At 46.4% G+C, this 14630-nt stretch overlaps 1 protein-coding gene across 1 annotated transcript in view; it reads left to right on the top strand.

Moving 5' to 3' along the window:
• LOC121881599 overlaps positions 1–14630 on the top strand; it is a 69916-nt gene that overhangs the window by 26338 nt on the left and 28948 nt on the right. Inside the window, exons 103-159 of the mRNA XM_042389468.1 lie at positions 78–277; positions 380–492; positions 682–788; positions 928–1104; positions 1413–1621; positions 1728–1822; positions 1933–1958; positions 2124–2145; positions 2239–2266; positions 2371–2455; positions 2576–2722; positions 2806–3017; positions 3121–3224; positions 3318–3436; positions 3540–3707; positions 3941–4140; positions 4243–4355; positions 4545–4651; positions 4791–4967; positions 5275–5483; positions 5590–5684; positions 5795–5820; positions 5989–6010; positions 6104–6131; positions 6236–6320; positions 6441–6587; positions 6671–6882; positions 6986–7089; positions 7183–7301; positions 7405–7572; positions 7806–8005; positions 8108–8220; positions 8410–8516; positions 8656–8832; positions 9141–9349; positions 9456–9550; positions 9661–9686; positions 9852–9873; positions 9967–9994; positions 10099–10183; positions 10304–10450; positions 10534–10745; positions 10849–10952; positions 11046–11164; positions 11268–11435; positions 11669–11868; positions 11971–12083; positions 12273–12379; positions 12519–12695; positions 13004–13212; positions 13319–13413; positions 13524–13549; positions 13715–13736; positions 13830–13857; positions 13962–14046; positions 14167–14313; positions 14397–14608. Coding sequence (XP_042245402.1) covers positions 78–277; positions 380–492; positions 682–788; positions 928–1104; positions 1413–1621; positions 1728–1822; positions 1933–1958; positions 2124–2145; positions 2239–2266; positions 2371–2455; positions 2576–2722; positions 2806–3017; positions 3121–3224; positions 3318–3436; positions 3540–3707; positions 3941–4140; positions 4243–4355; positions 4545–4651; positions 4791–4967; positions 5275–5483; positions 5590–5684; positions 5795–5820; positions 5989–6010; positions 6104–6131; positions 6236–6320; positions 6441–6587; positions 6671–6882; positions 6986–7089; positions 7183–7301; positions 7405–7572; positions 7806–8005; positions 8108–8220; positions 8410–8516; positions 8656–8832; positions 9141–9349; positions 9456–9550; positions 9661–9686; positions 9852–9873; positions 9967–9994; positions 10099–10183; positions 10304–10450; positions 10534–10745; positions 10849–10952; positions 11046–11164; positions 11268–11435; positions 11669–11868; positions 11971–12083; positions 12273–12379; positions 12519–12695; positions 13004–13212; positions 13319–13413; positions 13524–13549; positions 13715–13736; positions 13830–13857; positions 13962–14046; positions 14167–14313; positions 14397–14608 — 6857 coding nt within the window. The remainder of the gene's footprint in view (positions 1–77; positions 278–379; positions 493–681; positions 789–927; positions 1105–1412; positions 1622–1727; positions 1823–1932; positions 1959–2123; positions 2146–2238; positions 2267–2370; positions 2456–2575; positions 2723–2805; positions 3018–3120; positions 3225–3317; positions 3437–3539; positions 3708–3940; positions 4141–4242; positions 4356–4544; positions 4652–4790; positions 4968–5274; positions 5484–5589; positions 5685–5794; positions 5821–5988; positions 6011–6103; positions 6132–6235; positions 6321–6440; positions 6588–6670; positions 6883–6985; positions 7090–7182; positions 7302–7404; positions 7573–7805; positions 8006–8107; positions 8221–8409; positions 8517–8655; positions 8833–9140; positions 9350–9455; positions 9551–9660; positions 9687–9851; positions 9874–9966; positions 9995–10098; positions 10184–10303; positions 10451–10533; positions 10746–10848; positions 10953–11045; positions 11165–11267; positions 11436–11668; positions 11869–11970; positions 12084–12272; positions 12380–12518; positions 12696–13003; positions 13213–13318; positions 13414–13523; positions 13550–13714; positions 13737–13829; positions 13858–13961; positions 14047–14166; positions 14314–14396; positions 14609–14630) is intronic.

The following is a 14630-nucleotide window of genomic DNA, read 5'->3' as shown; positions in this document are numbered from 1 at the left end:
TTGCTAATTATGCAGGGTGTATTTGCAACATGTAAAATTGTGGGGTGTTTAAATCCTCTCGTGTCGCACTTTGACAGGTCCCTGATTTCCAACCTGTTGTGAGAGATCGCATAATGAATAGGACCTTCGTCATCATCAGTCCCTATTTCACGAACTTCGAGGAAGGCGACTGGTTCAATTGGTTCCACCTGAAACTGGTTGCCGTCCTCCCAAGTTTCACTCCAACGATGCTCAACAGTGCAACATCAGACATAACCTGCACAAATTACCACGTCGTGTGAGTAGCATTTCAAAGACAAAGGAGACTGCAATGCTCCAAAGAACTACATGTAAATGGGAGGCTGGGTAAAAATGTATTGTTTTTTTTCACCCTTGGCAGTGTGAGAGGGATGGCCAGAGCTTTCCCTGCAATACCGGTGCATAGACGACAAGGAATCACATACGTTCTCCTGGGCTACCTGAGGAAATCTGCCAGTGTCATCACCGGGCCAGGTAGGGCTGACACAGTAAACTGTGCCGTGATGTTGCTTCTGCGGGCTTGTCCGTGGATTTGAAAGTGTGACAAAAATATGCTTGAATGGCGCAGAGAATGAGATTGGAACTTGACTTGTCCCATGTGTATTTATGAAAAATAAGACTTGCTAAACTGCACCTATGCTAACGTTGATCTACATGTCTTAGATTGCCGGCAGGGAATTGAGAGTGACGCCGAGTGGCTTGAAGCAAACTTTGGTCCATTTTCCGAGTACACAACCTACTCTGACCTCAAAGTCTTCAACCTCTCTGTGGTAAGTCTTACATTTCACTACCGTTCTTCCCTGAAAACAGCAGCACGCTATTCAGAACTTGGAACGCCTGCACACAGGGGTGGATTTGCCATGTCAAAGACGAAAGCAATCCCTATATCTGCTTTGTTTGTGTCATCAGGTGGCACTTGTGGAATCCCTCTCAGCAAAGCAGAAGGCTGAGTTGATCCTAGATCCAGACAGCGGCGCTTTGGAGGACGAGGCCATCGTAAGGAAGGTGTTCAGGAGCTTGACAGAGTCCCCTGATAACGAGCTGCTCAATCAGTTTTTCCAGGCTTTTACAAACATCAGCAAGCAGGTGAATGCTTAACTTTGAGATTGCCATATTTTCCTATGAAGTTGGATGACAAGTAAGCCATGTAAATCTTGTCCTGGGCTCCAGGAATTGTTGCGTAAGCTAATACGGGGCCAAGATTGGACTGAAAATGATAAGTTTCTGATAAGTGTGTTGAATGAATCGGTGCCTATGATGCCTTGAGACATACCGCTGCGCTGATACACTTAATGTGCAAAGGTGTGTCACCAAGCTTGCGCTCATTTCTACAATGATTTCAGAAGGGTAAAATGTCCTCCTGAACTGAAAGATGAATCCCTTTTATTTTCCAGAGAAACATCACCATCATAAGAAATCCAGAGGTACGAGACACCATCCTGAATCTGACCTTGACGGCCCTTGCTCCGGAATTTGAAGTCTTTGAGCCTGAAGACTTTGAGCGGTGGTTCCAGGTCAATTTGGCTCCTGTGATGGCGAGCCTTCGTCCTGGCATTTTGGCGGTGATCCCCCGTGACATCAGCTGTGCATCCTACGCAGCTATGTAAGAGATGATATGGTTTGAGGTCCCCAGATAGACATTTTGGGGATGCATCATATAAAACTGTGGCTCCAGACAAGTCACAATAATTTCTGTTTTCTTCCTTCAGACTGACTGGACTTCGGCAAAGTGTGAAATCCCTGCCACTGCACATTTCACAGGGCCTGACATCAAGCATTGAGGCACTCCAGGAGACATTCAAACGTACGTGACAAAACGCTCTGCTGACAAAGTTTTTCAGAAAAATAGGATTAGCACTACTGTAATGACTCTGTATTGATGCCATGTTTCCTTTTCCATTTTTTCTCAAACAGGTTGCTCGGCTCCAGATTCCTTCCCGGTAAGTTCATTTCTATGGCTACGTTACATGGATGTTACAGTTTCGATGGCAATCTAGACAGAAGGAATTTGGCACATTAAATCTGTTGAGGAGGCTGTGTTGAGGTGTTTTCACTTAAAGTAGCCGTTGCCACTGGACTAACAATTGTGCTTTGCCTTTCTCCAGTGCAAGGAGACCCCGGTCAATGGTAAGTCTGTAACATACGAGAAATATCAAGCTGGATGACAAAATCGCATTCTGAAGGTACAATATCTCACGCACGAATATTGTCTTTTCACAGAGGACCTGATCTGTGCTGGAGTGGAGAGGTGGGTGAATTACCGTTTTGTTCAGCGCGGAGTTTGCGTAGGTGAATTTCTTTTACACAATCTAGCTGAGGTGTCAATGGTTTCCTTTTTATTGTTTTTCCTAGCTGGCAACTTGAACAAAGCCAGGCAATCGGCAATTCCTCTGAAGCCCTGTGCAATTTCACCATCACTGAGCATGCCTGTTCCTCGGTAAGACTGTTTTATGCAAGCCGTGAACGGCAGAGAGAGATTTGGCCTTTGCTACATTGCCGTCCTGAGACAAATCTCCATACGTTCTGAGAGATGTGGCTTTCTTTCTCCTTTTCTAAGGCTACGCATCTGACATCCAGCAACTTGGTCGCACTGATGAACTGCTCACTGGAAAGACAAAGTACATACCCCGTAGAGGTCTGGAAGCTTTTCTTCCAAAAGGCTTCAACTGCACTCGACCAGGCTCTTGCGTCATTCGCCACCACGGTAAATCCAAAACCACAATTTGAGCACAACGGCGTTCCCCTGTGTGAATTGTGTGTCAAACAAAATGATCTTCCCAATTCTAGGCCCCCAGCAGCAGCAACTCATCCTTATCACATGCTCTTGAGGCTCTTGGAGAGGTGAGAATTGCCAACTTCAGCCAGGCACAACTGCAGAGTGATGACTTCGTCAGCAGCTGGTTCAAGACAAACCTTCGTCCGTTTTTGGCCTCTCCATCCACCAACTTCCTACTCTGCCTCAGCTCCAAGGACTTCAGCTGCCAAACGTACCACACTGTGTAAGCAAATACATGACATATTGCTCCAGTGTGGAACAAGATTGCAGAGGAACCTGCAGTGTTGTAGTTGTTCAGATGTTAAAAGCCTTCTCTCAAATCTTAGCATCCAGGCATTCGGCAGCCAAAGGGCATCAATGGACAGAGAAGGACAGCGAGCAGTCTTCACTCATTTCATCAAACCGTTCCTTTCACGGAACGACTCATCAGGTAAAGGCACGCGCTCAAGCTCAGTTCGCTAAAGCCTTGACAGAATGTGCTGGTAATACCCCGCCAACGTCTACGTTTCCGTCTTCTTTGCAGATCCTGGCTGTGTCTCATTTACCGGAGGCAGTAAAGAGTGGCTACAGGCAAACCTCGGCAACTTCTCTGGCTTCGCAACCCTGCAGGATTTGCAAGCCCTCAACCCCAACTTCTCCATTGTAAGTGCCGACTGCGGTCGAAGTATTCTTCGCCCAAACTGAAGTGTCTACCAATGGTTCAGCAATTTCTGCTGTTTGATTTCATATCGCTTCCCTTTCGTAGGCCGAAACGTTGTCAGTGCTCACTCCGACTCAGGTGGCACAGTTGACACTGAGCTCGGGGGCCTCGAATGACACAGCCCAGATCGACCTTGTGTTTGAGCGCCTTGAGGAGGGCAATGCTCTGGAAAATGTGGATGAATTCCTGACAGAACTGACAGCAAATGGAAAGGTAGGCTACCCCCTGACACTGTGGAAGAAAGGACAGTCCTGGGCTTTCAACCTAGCATAGTCAGTACTTAGATATGTATCTTAATCTCAAAATCACTTGTAGGGGACTCATTCCTATCAAATATTTCATCACATCCTTTCTAGCATTTTTGCCAAGTTGCTAATTATGCAGGGTGTATTTGCAACATGTAAAATTGTGGGGTGTTTAAATCCTCTCGTGTCGCACTTTGACAGGTCCCTGATTTCCAACCTGTTGTGAGAGATCGCATAATGAATAGGACCTTCGTCATCATCAGTCCCTATTTCACGAACTTCGAGGAAGGCGACTGGTTCAATTGGTTCCACCTGAAACTGGTTGCCGTCCTCCCAAGTTTCACTCCAACGATGCTCAACAGTGCAACATCAGACATAACCTGCACAAATTACCACGTCGTGTGAGTAGCATTTCAAAGACAAAGGAGACTGCAATGCTCCAAAGAACTACATGTAAATGGGAGGCTGGGTAAAAATGTATTGTTTTTTTTCACCCTTGGCAGTGTGAGAGGGATGGCCAGAGCTTTCCCTGCAATACCGGTGCATAGACGACAAGGAATCACATACGTTCTCCTGGGCTACCTGAGGAAATCTGCCAGTGTCATCACCGGGCCAGGTAGGGCTGACACAGTAAACTGTGCCGTGATGTTGCTTCTGCGGGCTTGTCCGTGGATTTGAAAGTGTGACAAAAATATGCTTGAATGGCGCAGAGAATGAGATTGGAACTTGACTTGTCCCATGTGTATTTATGAAAAATAAGACTTGCTAAACTGCACCTATGCTAACGTTGATCTACATGTCTTAGATTGCCGGCAGGGAATTGAGAGTGATGCCGAGTGGCTTGAAGCAAACTTTGGTCCATTTTCCGAGTACACAACCTACTCTGACCTCAAAGTCTTCAACCTCTCTGTGGTAAGTCTTACATTTCACTACCGTTCTTCCCTGAAAACAGCAGCACGCTATTCAGAACTTGGAACGCTTGCACACAGAGGTGGATTTGCCATGTCAAAGACGAAAGCAATCCCTATATCTGCTTTGTTTGTGTCATCAGGTGGCACTTGTGGAATCCCTCTCAGCAAAGCAGAAGGCTGAGTTGATCCTAGATCCAGACAGCGGCGCTTTGGAGGACGAGGCCATCGTAAGGAAGGTGTTCAGGAGCTTGACAGAGTCCCCTGATAACGAGCTGCTCAATCAGTTTTTCCAGGCTTTTACAAACATCAGCAAGCAGGTGAATGCTTAACTTTGAGATTGCCATATTTTCCTATGAAGTTGGATGACAAGTAAGCCATGTAAACTTGTCCTGGGCTCCAGGAATTTTTGCGTAAGCTAATACGGGGCCAAGATTGGACTGAAAATGATAAGTTTCTGATAAGTTTGTTGAATGAATCGGTGCCTATGATGCCTTGAGACATACCGCTGCGCTGATACACTTAATGTGCAAAGGTGTGTCACCAAGCTTGCGCTCATTTCTACAATGATTTCAGAAGGGTAAAATGTCCTCCTGAACTGAAAGATGAATCCCTTTTATTTTCCAGAGAAACATCACCATCATAAGAAATCCAGAGGTACGAGACACCATCCTGAATCTGACCTTGACGGCCCTTGCTCCGGAATTTGAAGTCTTTGAGCCTGAAGACTTTGAGCGGTGGTTCCAGGTCAATTTGGCTCCTGTGATGGCGAGCCTTCGTCCTGGCATTTTGGCGGTGATCCCCCGTGACATCAGCTGTGCATCCTACGCAGCTATGTAAGAGATGATATGGTTTGAGGTCCCCAGATAGACATTTTGGGGATGCATCATATAAAACTGTGGCTCCAGACAAGTCACAATAATTTCTGTTTTCTTCCTTCAGACTGACTGGACTTCGGCAAAGTGTGAAATCCCTACCACTGTACATTTCACAGGGCGTGACATCAAGCATTGAGGCACTCCAGGAGACATTCAAACGTACGTGACAAAACGCTCTGCTGACAAAGTTTTTCAGAAAAATAGGATTAGCACTACTGTAATGACTCTGTATTGATGCCATGTTTCCTTTTCCATTTTTTCTCAAACAGGTTGCTCGGCTCCAGATTCCTTCCCGGTAAGTTCATTTCTATGGCTACGTTACATGGATGTTACAGCAGTTTCGATGGCAATCTAGACAGAAGGAATTTGGCACATTAAATCTGTTGAGGAGGCTGTGTTGAGGTGTTTTCACTTAAAGTAGCCGTTGCCACTGGACTAACAATTGTGCTTTGCCTTTCTCCAGTGCAAGGAGACCCCGGTCAATGGTAAGTCTGTAACATACGAGAAATATCAAGCTGGATGACAAAATCGCATTCTGAAGGTACAATATCTCACGCACGAATATTGTCTTTTCACAGAGGACCTGATCTGTGCTGGAGTGGAGAGGTGGGTGAATTACCGTTTTGTTCAGCGCGGAGTTTGCGTAGGTGAATTTCTTTTACACAATCTAGCTGAGGTGACAGTGGTTTCCTTTTTATTGTTTTTCCTAGCTGGCAACTTGAACAAAGCCAGGCAACCGGCAATTCCTCTGAAGCCCTGTGCAATTTCACCATCACTGAGCATGCCTGTTCCTCGGTAAGACTGTTTTATGCAAGCCGTGAACGGCAGAGAGAGATTTGGCCTTTGCTACATTGCCGTCCTGAGACAAATCTCCATACGTTCTGAGAGATGTGGCTTTCTTTCTCCTTTTCTAAGGCTACGCATCTGACATCCAGCAACTTGGTCGCACTGATGAACTGCTCACTGGAAAGACAAAGTACATACCCCGTAGAGGTCTGGAAGCTTTTCTTCCAAAAGGCTTCAACTGCACTCGACCAGGCTCTTGCGTCATTCGCCACCACGGTAAATCCAAAACCACAATTTGAGCACAACGGCGTTCCCCTGTGTGAATTGTGTGTCAAACAAAATGATCTTCCCAATTCTAGGCCCCCAGCAGCAGCAACTCATCCTTATCACATGCTCTTGAGGCTCTTGGAGAGGTGAGAATTGCCAACTTCAGCCAGGCACAACTGCAGAGTGATGACTTCGTCAGCAGCTGGTTCAAGACAAACCTTCGTCCGTTTTTGGCCTCTCCATCCACCAACTTCCTACTCTGCCTCAGCTCCAAGGACTTCAGCTGCCAAACGTACCACACTGTGTAAGCAAATACATGACATATTGCTCCAGTGTGGAACAAGATTGCAGAGGAACCTGCAGTGTTGTAGTTGTTCAGATGTTAAAAGCCTTCTCTCAAATCTTAGCATCCAGGCATTCGGCAGCCAAAGGGCATCAATGGACAGAGAAGGACAGCGAGCAGTCTTCACTCATTTCATCAAACCGTTCCTTTCACGGAACGACTCATCAGGTAAAGGCACGCGCTCAAGCTCAGTTCGCTAAAGCCTTGACAGAATGTGCTGGTAATACCCCGCCAACGTCTACGTTTCCGTCTTCTTTGCAGATCCTGGCTGTGTCTCATTTACCGGAGGCAGTAAAGAGTGGCTACAGGCAAACCTCGGCAACTTCTCTGGCTTCGCAACCCTGCAGGATTTGCAAGCCCTCAACCCCAACTTCTCCATTGTAAGTGCCGACTGCGGTCGAAGTATTCTTCGCCCAAACTGAAGTGTCTACCAATGGTTCAGCAATTTCTGCTGTTTGATTTCATATCGCTTCCCTTTCGTAGGCCGAAACGTTGTCAGTGCTCACTCCGACTCAGGTGGCACAGTTGACACTGAGCTCGGGGGCCTCGAATGACACAGCCCAGATCGACCTTGTGTTTGAGCGCCTTGAGGAGGGCAATGCTCTGGAAAATGTGGATGAATTCCTGACAGAACTGACAGCAAATGGAAAGGTAGGCTACCCCCTGACACTGTGGAAGAAAGGACAGTCCTGGGCTTTCAACCTAGCATAGTCAGTACTTAGATATGTATCTTAATCTCAAAATCACTTGTAGGGGACTCATTCCTATCAAATATTTCATCACATCCTTTCTAGCATTTTTGCCAAGTTGCTAATTATGCAGGGTGTATTTGCAACATGTAAAATTGTGGGGTGTTTAAATCCTCTCGTGTCGCACTTTGACAGGTCCCTGATTTCCAACCTGTTGTGAGAGATCGCATAATGAATAGGACCTTCGTCATCATCAGTCCCTATTTCACGAACTTCGAGGAAGGCGACTGGTTCAATTGGTTCCACCTGAAACTGGTTGCCGTCCTCCCAAGTTTCACTCCAACGATGCTCAACAGTGCAACATCAGACATAACCTGCACAAATTACCACGTCGTGTGAGTAGCATTTCAAAGACAAAGGAGACTGCAATGCTCCAAAGAACTACATGTAAATGGGAGGCTGGGTAAAAATGTATTGTTTTTTTTCACCCTTGGCAGTGTGAGAGGGATGGCCAGAGCTTTCCCTGCAATACCGGTGCATAGACGACAAGGAATCACATACGTTCTCCTGGGCTACCTGAGGAAATCTGCCAGTGTCATCACCGGGCCAGGTAGGGCTGACACAGTAAACTGTGCCGTGATGTTGCTTCTGCGGGCTTGTCCGTGGATTTGAAAGTGTGACAAAAATATGCTTGAATGGCGCAGAGAATGAGATTGGAACTTGACTTGTCCCATGTGTATTTATGAAAAATAAGACTTGCTAAACTGCACCTATGCTAACGTTGATCTACATGTCTTAGATTGCCGGCAGGGAATTGAGAGTGATGCCGAGTGGCTTGAAGCAAACTTTGGTCCATTTTCCGAGTACACAACCTACTCTGACCTCAAAGTCTTCAACCTCTCTGTGGTAAGTCTTACATTTCACTACCGTTCTTCCCTGAAAACAGCAGCACGCTATTCAGAACTTGGAACGCCTGCACACAGGGGTGGATTTGCCATGTCAAAGACGAAAGCAATCCCTATATCTGCTTTGTTTGTGTCATCAGGTGGCACTTGTGGAATCCCTCTCAGCAAAGCAGAAGGCTGAGTTGATCCTAGATCCAGACAGCGGCGCTTTGGAGGACGAGGCCATCGTAAGGAAGGTGTTCAGGAGCTTGACAGAGTCCCCTGATAACGAGCTGCTCAATCAGTTTTTCCAGGCTTTTACAAACATCAGCAAGCAGGTGAATGCTTAACTTTGAGATTGCCATATTTTCCTATGAAGTTGGATGACAAGTAAGCCATGTAAATCTTGTCCTGGGCTCCAGGAATTGTTGCGTAAGCTAATACGGGGCCAAGATTGGACTGAAAATGATAAGTTTCTGATAAGTGTGTTGAATGAATCGGTGCCTATGATGCCTTGAGACATACCGCTGCGCTGATACACTTAATGTGCAAAGGTGTGTCACCAAGCTTGCGCTCATTTCTACAATGATTTCAGAAGGGTAAAATGTCCTCCTGAACTGAAAGATGAATCCCTTTTATTTTCCAGAGAAACATCACCATCATAAGAAATCCAGAGGTACGAGACACCATCCTGAATCTGACCTTGACGGCCCTTGCTCCGGAATTTGAAGTCTTTGAGCCTGAAGACTTTGAGCGGTGGTTCCAGGTCAATTTGGCTCCTGTGATGGCGAGCCTTCGTCCTGGCATTTTGGCGGTGATCCCCCGTGACATCAGCTGTGCATCCTACGCAGCTATGTAAGAGATGATATGGTTTGAGGTCCCCAGATAGACATTTTGGGGATGCATCATATAAAACTGTGGCTCCAGACAAGTCACAATAATTTCTGTTTTCTTCCTTCAGACTGACTGGACTTCGGCAAAGTGTGAAATCCCTGCCACTGCACATTTCACAGGGCCTGACATCAAGCATTGAGGCACTCCAGGAGACATTCAAACGTATGTGACAAAACGCTCTGCTGACAAAGTTTTTCAGAAAAATAGGATTAGCACTACTGTAATGACTCTGTATTGATGCCATGTTTCCTTTTCCATTTTTTCTCAAACAGGTTGCTCGGCTCCAGATTCCTTCCCGGTAAGTTCATTTCTATGGCTACGTTACATGGATGTTACAGTTTCGATGGCAATCTAGACAGAAGGAATTTGGCACATTAAATCTGTTGAGGAGGCTGTGTTGAGGTGTTTTCACTTAAAGTAGCCGTTGCCACTGGACTAACAATTGTGCTTTGCCTTTCTCCAGTGCAAGGAGACCCCGGTCAATGGTAAGTCTGTAACATACGAGAAATATCAAGCTGGATGACAAAATCGCATTCTGAAGGTACAATATCTCACTCACGAATATTGTCTTTTCACAGAGGACCTGATCTGTGCTGGAGTGGAGAGGTGGGTGAATTACCGTTTTGTTCAGCGCGGAGTTTGCGTAGGTGAATTTCTTTTACACAATCTAGCTGAGGTGACAGTGGTTTCCTTTTTATTGTTTTTCCTAGCTGGCAACTTGAACAAAGCCAGGCAACCGGCAATTCCTCTGAAGCCCTGTGCAATTTCACCATCACTGAGCATGCCTGTTCCTCGGTAAGACTGTTTTATGCAAGCCGTGAACGGCAGAGAGAGATTTGGCCTTTGCTACATTGCCGTCCTGAGACAAATCTCCATACGTTCTGAGAGATGTGGCTTTCTTTCTCCTTTTCTAAGGCTACGCATCTGACATCCAGCAACTTGGTCGCACTGATGAACTGCTCACTGGAAAGACAAAGTACATACCCCGTAGAGGTCTGGAAGCTTTTCTTCCAAAAGGCTTCTACTGCACTCGACCAGGCTCTTGCGTCATTCGCCACCACGGTAAATCCAAAACCACAATTTGAGCACAACGGCGTTCCCCTGTGTGAATTGTGTGTCAAACAAAATGATCTTCCCAATTCTAGGCCCCCAGCAGCAGCAACTCATCCTTATCACATGCTCTTGAGGCTCTTGGAGAGGTGAGAATTGCCAACTTCAGCCAGGCACAACTGCAGAGTGATGACTTCGTCAGCAGCTGGTTCAAGACAAACCTTCGTCCGTTTTTGGCCTCTCCATCCACCAACTTCCTACTCTGCCTCAGCTCCAAGGACTTCAGCTGCCAAACGTACCACACTGTGTAAGCAAATACATGACATATTGCTCCAGTGTGGAACAAGATTGCAGAGGAACCTGCAGTGTTGTAGTTGTTCAGATGTTAAAAGCCTTCTCTCAAATCTTAGCATCCAGGCATTCGGCAGCCAAAGGGCATCAATGGACAGAGAAGGACAGCGAGCAGTCTTCACTCATTTCATCAAACCGTTCCTTTCACGGAACGACTCATCAGGTAAAGGCACGCGCTCAAGCTCAGTTCGCTAAAGCCTTGACAGAATGTGCTGGTAATACCCCGCCAACGTCTACGTTTCCGTCTTCTTTGCAGATCCTGGCTGTGTCTCATTTACCGGAGGCAGTAAAGAGTGGCTACAGGCAAACCTCGGCAACTTCTCTGGCTTCGCAACCCTGCAGGATTTGCAAGCCCTCAACCCCAACTTCTCCATTGTAAGTGCCGACTGTGGTCGAAGTATTCTTCGCCCAAACTGAAGTGTCTACCAATGGTTCAGCAATTTCTGCTGTTTGATTTCATATCGCTTCCCTTTCGTAGGCCGAAACGTTGTCAGTGCTCACTCCGACTCAGGTGGCACAGTTGACACTGAGCTCGGGGGCCTCGAATGACACAGCCCAGATCGACCTTGTGTTTGAGCGCCTTGAGGAGGGCAATGCTCTGGAAAATGTGGATGAATTCCTGACAGAACTGACAGCAAATGGAAAGGTAGGCTACCCCCTGACACTGTGGAAGAAAGGACAGTCCTGGGCTTTCAACCTAGCATAGTCAGTACTTAGATATGTATCTTAATCTCAAAATCACTTGTAGGGGACTCATTCCTATCAAATATTTCATCACATCCTTTCTAGCATTTTTGCCAAGTTGCTAATTATGCAGGGTGTATTTGCAACATGTAAAATTGTGGGGTGTTTAAATCCTCTCGTGTCGCACTTTGACAGGTCCCTGATTTCCAACCTGTTGTGAGAGATCGCATAATGAATAGGACCTTCGTCATCATCAGTCCCTATTTCACGAACTTCGAGGAAGGCGACTGGTTCAATTGGTTCCACCTGAAACTGGTTGCCGTCCTCCCAAGTTTCACTCCAACGATGCTCAACAGTGCAACATCAGACATAACCTGCACAAATTACCACGTCGTGTGAGTAGCATTTCAAAGACAAAGGAGACTGCAATGCTCCAAAGAACTACATGTAAATGGGAGGCTGGGTAAAAATGTATTGTTTTTTTTCACCCTTGGCAGTGTGAGAGGGATGGCCAGAGCTTTCCCTGCAATACCGGTGCATAGACGACAAGGAATCACATACGTTCTCCTGGGCTACCTGAGGAAATCTGCCAGTGTCATCACCGGGCCAGGTAGGGCTGACACAGTAAACTGTGCCGTGATGTTGCTTCTGCGGGCTTGTCCGTGGATTTGAAAGTGTGACAAAAATATGCTTGAATGGCGCAGAGAATGAGATTGGAACTTGACTTGTCCCATGTGTATTTATGAAAAATAAGACTTGCTAAACTGCACCTATGCTAACGTTGATCTACATGTCTTAGATTGCCGGCAGGGAATTGAGAGTGACGCCGAGTGGCTTGAAGCAAACTTTGGTCCATTTTCCGAGTACACAACCTACTCTGACCTCAAAGTCTTCAACCTCTCTGTGGTAAGTCTTACATTTCACTACCGTTCTTCCCTGAAAACAGCAGCACGCTATTCAGAACTTGGAACGCCTGCACACAGGGGTGGATTTGCCATGTCAAAGACGAAAGCAATCCCTATATCTGCTTTGTTTGTGTCATCAGGTGGCACTTGTGGAATCCCTCTCAGCAAAGCAGAAGGCTGAGTTGATCCTAGATCCAGACAGCGGCGCTTTGGAGGACGAGGCCATCGTAAGGAAGGTGTTCAGGAGCTTGACAGAGTCCCCTGATAACGAGCTGCTCAATCAGTTTTTCCAGGCTTTTACAAACATCAGCAAGCAGGTGAATGCTTAACTTTGAGATTGCCATATTTTCCTATGAAGTTGGATGACAAGTAAGCCATGTAAATCTTGTCCTGGGCTCCAGGAATTGTTGCGTAAGCTAATACGGGGCCAAGATTGGACTGAAAATGATAAGTTTCTGATAAGTGTGTTGAATGAATCGGTGCCTATGATGCCTTGAGACATACCGCTGCGCTGATACACTTAATGTGCAAAGGTGTGTCACCAAGCTTGCGCTCATTTCTACAATGATTTCAGAAGGGTAAAATGTCCTCCTGAACTGAAAGATGAATCCCTTTTATTTTCCAGAGAAACATCACCATCATAAGAAATCCAGAGGTACGAGACACCATCCTGAATCTGACCTTGACGGCCCTTGCTCCGGAATTTGAAGTCTTTGAGCCTGAAGACTTTGAGCGGTGGTTCCAGGTCAATTTGGCTCCTGTGATGGCGAGCCTTCGTCCTGGCATTTTGGCGGTGATCCCCCGTGACATCAGCTGTGCATCCTACGCAGCTATGTAAGAGATGATATGGTTTGAGGTCCCCAGATAGACATTTTGGGGATGCATCATATAAAACTGTGGCTCCAGACAAGTCACAATAATTTCTGTTTTCTTCCTTCAGACTGACTGGACTTCGGCAAAGTGTGAAATCCCTGCCACTGCACATTTCACAGGGCCTGACATCAAGCATTGAGGCACTCCAGGAGACATTCAAACGTACGTGACAAAACGCTCTGCTGACAAAGTTTTTCAGAAAAATAGGATTAGCACTACTGTAATGACTCTGTATTGATGCCATGTTTCCTTTTCCATTTTTTCTCAAACAGGTTGCTCGGCTCCAGATTCCTTCCCGGTAAGTTCATTTCTATGGCTACGTTACATGGATGTTACAGTTTCGATGGCAATCTAGACAGAAGGAATTTGGCACATTAAATCTGTTGAGGAGGCTGTGTTGAGGTGTTTTCACTTAAAGTAGCCGTTGCCACTGGACTAACAATTGTGCTTTGCCTTTCTCCAGTGCAAGGAGACCCCGGTCAATGGTAAGTCTGTAACATACGAGAAATATCAAGCTGGATGACAAAATCGCATTCTGAAGGTACAATATCTCACGCACGAATATTGTCTTTTCACAGAGGACCTGATCTGTGCTGGAGTGGAGAGGTGGGTGAATTACCGTTTTGTTCAGCGCGGAGTTTGCGTAGGTGAATTTCTTTTACACAATCTAGCTGAGGTGACAGTGGTTTCCTTTTTATTGTTTTTCCTAGCTGGCAACTTGAACAAAGCCAGGCAACCGGCAATTCCTCTGAAGCCCTGTGCAATTTCACCATCACTGAGCATGCCTGTTCCTCGGTAAGACTGTTTTATGCAAGCCGTGAACGGCAGAGAGAGATTTGGCCTTTGCTACATTGCCGTCCTGAGACAAATCTCCATACGTTCTGAGAGATGTGGCTTTCTTTCTCCTTTTCTAAGGCTACGCATCTGACATCCAGCAACTTGGTCGCACTGATGAACTGCTCACTGGAAAGACAAAGTACATACCCCGTAGAGGTCTGGAAGCTTTTCTTCCAAAAGGCTTCTACTGCACTCGACCAGGCTCTTGCGTCATTCGCCACCACGGTAAATCCAAAACCACAATTTGAGCACAACGGCGTTCCCCTGTGTGAATTGTGTGTCAAACAAAATGATCTTCCCAATTCTAGGCCCCCAGCAGCAGCAACTCATCCTTATCACATGCTCTTGAGGCTCTTGGAGAGGTGAGAATTGCCAACTTCAGCCAGGCACAACTGCAGAGTGATGACTTCGTCAGCAGCTGGTTCAAGACAAACCTTCGTCCGTTTTTGGCCTCTCCATCCACCAACTTCCTACTCTGCCTCAGCTCCAAGGACTTCAGCTGCCAAACGTACCACACTGTGTAAGCAAATACATGACATATT

The sequence above is a fragment of the Thunnus maccoyii genome, chromosome 16 (assembly GCF_910596095.1).
Source record: "Thunnus maccoyii chromosome 16, fThuMac1.1, whole genome shotgun sequence".
NCBI lineage: Eukaryota > Metazoa > Chordata > Actinopteri > Scombriformes > Scombridae > Thunnus > Thunnus maccoyii.
Note: the sequence above shows the minus strand (reverse complement) of the source record. Positions and strands in the feature narration are given on the sequence as shown.